We start from the raw sequence: 10,000 nt of genomic DNA, 5'->3' as shown, positions 1-10,000 counted from the left end.
AAAGATTTAACTATGAGTGAGAGGGATGAATTTTCATTTTCTCACTATCGTAAGGCTCTTATAGGTTTATTAGGAATGAGACCTGTTGAAGAAATGATGTTACCACATCAAAAGAATAGCTTTTTTACAGAAAACTATATCCTTATGAATGAAGATTTTGAAATTATTCCAGATTTAATTGGTAGTGATAAATATAGAAATTTAACCATACCAGAAATGAAGTCAGTGTTTGTTAAACATAGATTAGGTTATAGAGTCAATAGTGCCACTTCAGTCTTTAAAATTCTTATCTTTCCATCAATGATTAAACCACTCTTCAAATATGCTCATATTGCTTCTGATGGTTCCCATTTAAATGAACCAAATTCCGCTCAATCACTTTTCATTGCAAAATATTTCACACATGACCTTGATAATATGTTACGCGATTATATTAGAAATTGTAATTGTCATGATAGATCTAATACAAATAATAATACAAATACAAATATAAATACAAATACAAATAATAATAATAATAATAATAATAATAATAATAATAATAATAATAATAATAATAATAATAATAATAATAATAATAATAATAATAATAATAATAATAATAATAATAATAATATTATTAAAACAGAACCAAATAGTTCTCAATCATCTCAACCTTTACATTTACAACCGTCACCTCCACAATCACAATCTCCATTACAATCACAATCAAATTCACAATCGTATCAACAACCATCACCACAACCTTATAATAGTGGTAGTAGTATTAGTAGCGGTAGTAGTAACAATAGACAATCACAAACAATGAAACAATCATCTCAACAATCTAATAAACCATCATCTCAACCACAAAACCAAGACTTACAAACTGAAGTACAAATTCAACAATTATCTCAACTATTAAACGCACAGAGACAGCATAAAGTCATACAATTACCAATTTCAGGTTCGCCACCATTATCACAAATACCTTCTAAAATTCCACCCCCACCATTACTTCAACAATATAATTCATTGCCATCTGCATCGTCTGTGGCATTATCTCACCCATCTTCACCTCTTCAAATACAACTACAACAACAACAACAACAACAACAACTACAACAACAACAACAACAACAACAACAACAGCAACAACAACAAAACCCGTCACAACAATCATCACAATCAACTACAACTTCTTCTAATTCCACTAGCTCTGGCAATTGCAATTGTTCAGAACAATTCGAAGAGTTAAAAAGAATGATTCACCAAATGGCTGAGATCAAAGAACAAAGAATTCAACTAAAAAAACAGGAAAAACTAAGGGAAGCAGAACATTTGGCAAGGTTATTTGGTTCTTTAAGAGATGATATTGGAAAACATAATTATCAACAAAATGCAAGCCTCTTTTTTGATTTTGCAACTTTTCTTTCAAAAAAATCAAATAAGAATCTTGGTGATATTAATAATTTAAACAATCTTAATAATAATAATCCAAATAATAATCCAAATAATAATCCAAATAATAATAATAATAATCCAAATAATAATAATAATAATAATAATAATAATAATAATAATAATAATAATAATAATAATAATAACAACAATAATAATAATAATAATAATAATACTAATTATAACAACTTTAATAATACTAATAATAATAATAATAATAGTAACAAAAACAACAACAATAATAATAACAATAATAATACTACCAATAATACAAATAATAATAATAATAATAATACTACTAATACAAATAATAATGCTAATAATAATAATACTAATAATAATACTAATAATACTAATAATACCAATAATAATAATAATAACAATATCAATAATAATAGTGATTTTCATAACAGGGTTATTGATTTTAGCAACAGTGGGCCAAGAAATTCAAATAACAATAGTGATAGTAATTTAAAATCAAATAATAAGAATAGTGATAAAATAAATAATAATCCAAATAACAATGAAAATAATAAAACTAAAGGTAGAGTTAAAAAGACAAATAATAAACCAGCCAAACAAACTAAAACTACATCAAAAAGAAAGAGTAAAGTTTCAGCCGAACCAGTTGTCCTTACTACTCGTAAATCAACTCATAAATTAATCGATGATGAGGATGAGGAAGAAGATGAAGAGCTTGAGGGTTATAATGACGAGCATCCAACTGACGAAGAAACTTATTCAAATAGATCACTTACACCCCCTGTTGAATTATCTAGTCCTACTGCACAAACCAACGGGGCTAGAAGTGCTAGCAACAGTAATATCACCATTCCACACACTACAACTACAACTACAACAACTAGATCTCATTCCTTTACACTTAAAAGATTATCCCCACTTAGAACTTCATTTGATGATTTGGGTCTACTTAATTCATATTCACCTTTATTTGGTATTACCGATAACAATAACAATAATAACAATAATAATAATACTAATACTAATACTAATACTAATAATAATAATAATAATAATAATAATAATAATAACAATAATAATAAAAATAATAATAATAATAATAATAATAATAATAATAATGAAAATAATAATGATAATAATGATATTTCTACATTTAATAACAATAATAGTTCAAACCCTAATAATGAAGAAGATGATTCCGATGATGAAAGTGAAGAGGATAGTGATATTGATGAAATGGATATTAGTGATAAAAATAACAATAATGATAATAATAATAACAATAAAAATCAAAAGAGAACAAAAAGAAAAACTAAAGAAAAGAGTCAAGCAAGCACTGAAAAAGATAAGCAAAGAAAAAAGATCTCAAAATTTAAAGAAACTTTACTTAGCACTTTTGATGAAAAAGTATTCCTAAAAAAGCGTGAGGAATATTTTAAAATAGTTAATATGTTTAATGAAGCCTATAAAAATGTAATTAATTATAATTATTATTATTTTTAAAATACATATATATTTCTTGGAATACTAATTTTTTTTTTTTTTTTTTTTTCTTTTCCAAAAAAAAAAATAAAAAAAAAATAAAATAGGCAACAACAAGATTAATTAAACTTGATGATGATTTCCCTCAACATCCAAGTGAAATCCCTGAATATTTGGTAAAACATGGTTTTTCAACCAAAAGATTACAAAAAAGGAAAACAGGAGGAGCAAATAATGATAAATAATATTAAGGAAAAATTAAAAATTTAAAAATAAAATTAGTTTATTTAACATATAATACATTTTTTACCATTATTACCATTATTTAAATCATTATCATTATTATCATCATTAGTGTTGGTATTATTATTATTATTATTATTATTATTTAAAGATTTATTTGATTTTGAATTATTTAAATTAATTGAATTTGATGATAAAATTATTTTTGAATTATCAGATAAATTAATGAATGATTCAGTTTTTGAAACTTGTTCTAAATTTTTAGCAATAAAGAAAATACATTGACCAATGAGAAAGTTATTTATACCTTTTGAATCGATTGAAATAGCATTATCATTTAATTGTAAAGCCAATTCGAAAATGTTTGAAACATTATCAATATCTAATGAATTGAATAAATATTCTTCAATTAAATCTTTCATTCTATTTTGAGATTCTCTGTGTGATAATAAAAATAAATCAATGACATTTTCATTATTTAAATTTAATACATCAGTATATAAATAGGTTAAAAATGTTTCATAAACTTGAAATGATGGCGAATCATCGATTGTAATTACACCATCTATAGATTCTTTAAAATAGTTTGATTCTAATAATGTTTTGAATTTCTCTGATCTATTTACTAATAAACATTTATGTGCATTAAAAATTTTTGTCACTTCTTTATCATCTTGATCATTTCTACAAATTACTTTAATTTTAACATCAGAAAATGATGATTGATTAATCATTGAGAATAAATATTCAGAAATTGAAGTTGTAATAAAACTTTGATTACTTGGTGCATCAATATATAGATCTTGAATGATTTCTTTTATTGAGTAATCATTAAAAGTTTTGATAAATTCTGATTTTTCAATTGCAACATTGGTTGAGGATGTTGATGTTAATTCTTTTGATTTCAATGATTGTAAAACCAATGATCTATTCCAAAATAGTTTATTTAATTTAAACATTTCTTTAATTTTACCTTCATTATCTGTAATGTTTAAATTAAAGTCTTGAAAACTTTTATTTTCTAATATTCTTAAAATGTCATCGAAATAGGTCGATGGTCTAATATCAACTTTTGAGGGTGAATATTTAATAGCCATTGATGATCTACCACCTGCAGATATTTGTAAAATGGGTGCACAATTTTCTTTGGCATTTGTAAATCTAACACGACAGGGAGTTTGAATGATTTCTTGTTGATTTTTACCAATTTCACCAATTTGACACTTATCATTTAAACCCCATGCATAGATTATACTTGATTTAGTTAATGCCATTGAATGATAAGCACCACTTGAAATTTGTGTAATAAATTCATTGGTTAATGATTCACCAATTCTAATTGGTGTGGTTGTATCAATCTTTATAACGGATGAAAATGTTAATTGACCAATTTGACCATACTTATTATCACCCCATCCAAATACTTGACCATTATTAGTTAATGCTAAACAATGATCAACACCACATGAAACTTGAGTAAAATTAAATACTCTTTTACCATTACCATTATTTGAATCTGTTGATAATGTTGATTTATCACCATAAATTATTAATAATTTTGGTTTATTAATTATTATATTATTATTATTATTGGTAGTGGTTGATGATGATGACGATGAAGTTGTTGTAATAATATCATCATTTTCTTTTGGATTAAAACCACATTGACCCAAATTATTTGTACCCCAAGTATAAAGATTACCTTGTTTAATACAAACAGTAAAATTTGAACCACATGATATTGATTTTATATTTGTAAAACGTTGTTCTAAATGTTGTGGTGGTAAATTTAAAGATTCAATTAATCTTGGTCTATGTTCTAATAGTGGTAGTGGTGGTGATGGTTGTACAATTCCATCAGGTTGTACAATTGGTGAAACTTTATCATTTATAGTACTCTGATAACCTAATTGTGAAAATTTATTACTACCCATTGAATAAACACAACCATCTTTTAAACTGAATACAGTATGATTTAAACCGCATGCCACCAAATCGACATTATCATGATAGTTTGTAGATTTTTCAGTGATTGCTTTACTTTGATCAATTTCATTTGGATTGAAACTATATTGAATATAAATAACTCTCTTTGGTGAATGTAATTCATTTATTAAACCTTGACCCAACTGACCTTGATCATTTTTACCAAATGTAAATAATTGAAAATTCTCTGTTATAAATGCACTATGTGCACTACCACATGAAATTTTATTAACTTTAATATAGTTATTAATTGAATTATTTATTTTATTATTTATTTTATTATTAATTCTACTACTAGTATAACTATAACTATAACTGTTATCATGATCATCATTATCATCTTTATTTAATTTAATTTGTGTAAATTCTTTTATATTTTGTTGATTTTGTGATAAATAATCACCCAAACCTAATCTACCATATGCAGTTTTACCACATGAATAAAGTTGACCTCTACTATCGATAGCTAGTGAATGAGCCATACCTATTGATATTGATTTCGTATCAAAATTATGTGAACCACCTAAACTATAGGGTTCTTTAACAATTTCCATACCATTTTGGTAATGACCAATTCCTAATTGTCGTCCTTCATTCCATCCCCATACATAATGTTGATCGAAATTTTTATTATTATTTGTATAACTTTTTGGATTGGGATATTGATAATTTGATGTCATTTTTCTTTTTATCTATAAGTAAAATAAATAAATAAATAAATAAATTTTTTTTTTTTTTTTTAAAAAAATGAATGAAAATAAAAAAGTAAAAAATTGAAAAGAAAGAAATAAAAAAAATTATTGAAAAAAAAAAAAAAAAAATATATTTAAATAATAAATATAAAAATTATTTTTTACCAAACCAAATTAACACCTAAGTTCTCTTTTAACTATTGCGCGACTTAAATATAAATTAATAAAAAAAAAAAAAAAAAAAATTTTTTCAAAGAATTTATTTTGGGAATTTTAATTTTTTTTTTTTTTGAAAATTTTTTTTTGATTTTTTTTGAAATCTGAAAATAAACCATTTTTTTTTTTTTTTTTATTTTAATTTTTATTTTATTTTTTTTATTAAAAGTTTTAAAACAAAAAAAAAAAAAAAAAAAAAAAAAAAATTATAATTGTAATATAAATAATAATAATAATAAAATAATAAATCAAATAATAATAACAAAATAATAAGTTTTAAAATAATAAATAAATGTCATCAAGAAAAGTAATAAAATATTCATCATGGATATTTTTAAATATATCATTTGTTATATGGTTAATTTTTTTTTTAATGAGAATATCAGGTAAACTAACTTCTTGGAGTTGGTAAGTGTTAATATTATATTTTTTTATCTAAAATTCATTCTTTTTTTTTTTTAATTTAAATTATTAATTATTAAATTTTTTATTTTTTTTATTTTCTAAACATTTTTAAAATAATCAATCAAAATTTTTAAAAAAAATAATAGGATAAGAATATTTTCACCATTATATGTAACATTTATTTTATTAATATTCTTTGCAGGATCATCAGCATTGAAATCATCAGATATTGGATATTTTATTTGGTCAATATTATCAACATGTTCATTAGGTATATTTGTAGTTTTAGTATCGGTTAAATTAAATTCACCATCAGATACAGATGTAAATTTATTTTATGTTTTAATACCATTATGGGTATTCTTAGGATTAGCAATGTTATTAAGAAACGACTCAAGAAATGATAATGGAAAACAAAAGAATTATAGAACCAAAGGTTTTAAAAAGAATTTTAGAATCTTTTATCCAAGTTTTATAGTTTACTTTACAATTTATACGATTTTAGAATTAATTTCTCAAACAACTTATTTATTATCATGGTCAATTAAATTCATTCCTTTCTTTATTTTCATTGGTACAAATATTTTGGTTTTACTTACAAAATTAAATGAACCTGGTTTCGACATGACTGTAACTGGTTTGGTTTGTGCTTTCTTAATATTACTATACCTTTATTTAATTGGTAAAATTGGTCATATTGCAATTCCATTCATACCAATTTATATTATTGTACCAATTGCTTTTATTTTAGGTTTTTTCATATAATAAATAAATAAATAAATAAATTAAAATTAAAATGTACTTTTTTTTTTTTTTTTTTTTTTTTTTTTTTTTTTTTTTTTAAAAAAAAAAACAATAATTTTATTTATTACTTTTATTATTATTTGTTTTGTTTTGTTTTTTTTTTTGGTTTTTTATTTTTTTTTATTTATTAATTTTAAAAATTAAAATTAATATCAGAGAATTGATTTTTACGAGTATTATAAATTTCTTCAACTTTATCAGCAAATTCTCTTGAAGAACAAGCTTTTTTTAAGAAAGGATGTCTTAAAAGGTAATGAGCATCAGGTCTTCTTTTATCATCTAAATTTAAACATAGATTAACAAATTCGATGAAATCAGATGACCATTTATTTGGTTCTTTAAAATCTGGTACACCTTCTAAAGTTAATAAAAATAATGCTCTAACTGGTGGATATTTTGCATAGGGTGGTTCACCTTCTGATAATTCTCTTGCTAAAATACCTAAACTCCAAATATCAACCTTATGATTATATTGATTACCTCTGATTAATTCTGGTGCCATAAAATAGGGTGTACCAACAACACTATTTCTTTGAAGTTTCTTTCTAGTTAAATTTGCAACGAAACCAAAATCTGCAATTTTTACACTTCCATCTTTACCCAATAAAATATTATCACTCTTTATATCCCTATGAGTTCTATGACCTTTATGAATATAGTCCATACCTTGTAAAACTTGTTGACAAATATATGCAATATGTGATTCAATAAAATAAGTTTGTTGTTGTTGTTGTTGTTGTTGTTGTTGTTGATTATTACCATTACATTGAATATTTATACAGTTACTAATTAAATCAGTTAATGAACCATAAGACATATATTCCATAATTAACCAAATATGATTTATAACTAAATGTGAACTAACATATTTAATTACATTTTTATGTTTTGAATTTTTCATTGTACTAATTTCATTAATTATATTTTTAATATTATTATTATCTACTTTCATCTTTTTAATTGCTACCTTTTCGCCAGTTATTGAATTTTCACCAACATAAACTTTTCCTGTTGATCCACCACCAACAACCTCCCTTACTTTATATAAATCAATAGGATTTTCTAATGAAACTAAATCTTTTAATGTAAATGATGGTTCTTCAATTTCTAATAATGAATCATAATAATTATTATTATTATTTGGTGATGATGGATTTATTTCATTATTATTGTTATTATTATTATTATTATTATATGTATTATTATTAACACTAATTGAAGGTGAAGTTATATTAATATTTATTATTGTATTATTTTGTTGATTATTAGTTATATTTAATTTTTGTTTTAATTGTTGGTTTTGTTGTTGTTGTTGTTGTAAATTATTATTACTATTATTATTATTATTATTATTATTACTATTATTTGTTAATAATTTAATTGAATTTTGTTGTTTTTCATTATAAACATGATGAAATTCTAAAACATCTAATACATCTTCTTGATGTTGTTGAATTTCATAATCTTGAAAACCAGATTGAAGTAAGAGAGTACGCCAACCAGAGGGTAAACCTTGAATTGCAAGACCAACATGCATTTCATGTTTAACATTGAATGGTGCACCAACATTTGGTGATGAACAAAATGTTTTTTCAGATGCCTCTTTCAAACATTTCTTATGAGTTTTATATTTACATCCAACACATTCAAATGCTTCACGTGCAACGATACCTCTAACACCCCAAATATATTGTCTACAATAATTACATTCCGATATGATTCTAAAACTTTTCAAAACGAATGAATGTGGTCCTTTACAAACATTATGATCCGAGGTAAATGATAATTCAACCGTTGAAGTTACTTGCTCTATAAGTTTCTCCAATTCATTCGATTTTAAGAATGATTTCTTTGACATTGAAATTGTAAATTCTTTAACATCACTCTTTGATAATCCCCAACTTGCTAAATTATATACATATGATATCAAAAGTGTATTAACCAATTCAGTATAATCAACATCAAAATCATCACTAGTAGTAGATGATGAAGAGGTAATTGCACTTGTTACAGTTGTTGTTGTTGTCATTGTTGTTACAATTGAACCACCTGTATTACTACTACTACTACTACCACTACCACTAAATTGTTGATGTTTTATAATTAATTCATCCCAATATTGTTCTTCCCAAAATTTAATATCTTTCCAAGTTGGATGATCTTTTATAAACTCTTGAATGAATTCACAAGAGCCATTAACTTTTTTTCTATTAAGTATTCTACTACTTTCCATTATTAACTTTAAACTAAAATAATCTTTACTTGGTGCTTCGTGTATACATTGTAGTATTGTATTTACAAGATAAAGTGTAACTTCGAATGAATTTTCATTCATTGGTAATTTTAATTGATTGATTTTTGTCTCCTCTTCCAATACTATACAAATTTGTCTTCTTGATGTTTCATTTGTCAGTATATCATTCATTTTATAAATTTCACTCATTTCAACATGATTACTTGATGATATTAACGCTGATACTATCTTTTTACCAAAATCTACCATATCTTTATCATAATCTGAATCTGATTCAATTGATTCTGATTCAATTTGTTGATTTGATGAATTTGAAATTATTAATGGTGAATCTATTAAATTGTTTATTTGTTGATTTTGTTGTTGTTGTAATTGTTGTGATTGTGATAATTGATTATTTTGTTGTTGTTGTTGATTCTGTTGTTGTTGTTGTTGTTGTTGTTGTTGTTGTTGTTGTTGTTGCTGCTGTTGATTCTGTTGTTGTTGTTGTTGTTGT

At 23.7% G+C, this 10,000-nt stretch overlaps 4 protein-coding genes across 4 annotated transcripts in view; 2 read left to right on the top strand and 2 right to left on the bottom strand.

Annotated features, from left to right (window-relative positions):
* The window catches only part of pspC (prespore-specific protein), a gene marked incomplete at both ends in the record, with an annotated part of 4,169 nt that extends 1,020 nt beyond the window's left edge, over nucleotides 1–3,149 (top strand). The window contains 2 exons of the mRNA XM_641108.1: nucleotides 1–2,895; nucleotides 3,012–3,149. The exon at nucleotides 1–2,895 is cut by the window's left edge and continues 1,020 nt beyond it. Coding sequence (XP_646200.1) covers nucleotides 1–2,895; nucleotides 3,012–3,149 — 3,033 coding nt within the window. The remainder of the gene's footprint in view (nucleotides 2,896–3,011) is intronic.
* A 42-nt stretch (nucleotides 3,150–3,191) lies between these two features.
* On the bottom strand, nucleotides 3,192–5,813 carry DDB_G0269700 (hypothetical protein; the record flags this gene model as incomplete). Its single annotated transcript, XM_641107.1, has 1 exon — nucleotides 3,192–5,813. One exon carries the CDS (start codon nucleotides 5,811–5,813, stop codon nucleotides 3,192–3,194), a length of 2,622 nt encoding a protein of 873 aa, XP_646199.1.
* A 520-nt stretch (nucleotides 5,814–6,333) lies between these two features.
* DDB_G0269698 (hypothetical protein) lies at nucleotides 6,334–7,211 on the top strand (the record flags this gene model as incomplete). The annotated part of the gene is made up of 2 exons (XM_641106.1): nucleotides 6,334–6,449; nucleotides 6,593–7,211. 2 exons carry the CDS (start codon nucleotides 6,334–6,336, stop codon nucleotides 7,209–7,211), a joined length of 735 nt encoding a protein of 244 aa, XP_646198.1.
* Nucleotides 7,212–7,383: 172 nt separating this feature from the next.
* The window catches only part of pakD (p21-activated protein kinase), a gene marked incomplete at both ends in the record, with an annotated part of 5,137 nt that continues 2,520 nt past the window's right edge, over nucleotides 7,384–10,000 (bottom strand). The window contains one exon of the mRNA XM_641105.1: nucleotides 7,384–10,000. This exon is cut by the window's right edge and continues 1,650 nt beyond it. Coding sequence (XP_646197.1) covers nucleotides 7,384–10,000 — 2,617 coding nt within the window.

Source organism: Dictyostelium discoideum, assembly GCF_000004695.1.
Source record: "Dictyostelium discoideum AX4 chromosome 1 chromosome, whole genome shotgun sequence".
In the NCBI taxonomy this organism is placed as follows: Eukaryota; Evosea; class Eumycetozoa; order Dictyosteliales; family Dictyosteliaceae; genus Dictyostelium; species Dictyostelium discoideum.
Note: the sequence above shows the minus strand (reverse complement) of the source record. Positions and strands in the feature narration are given on the sequence as shown.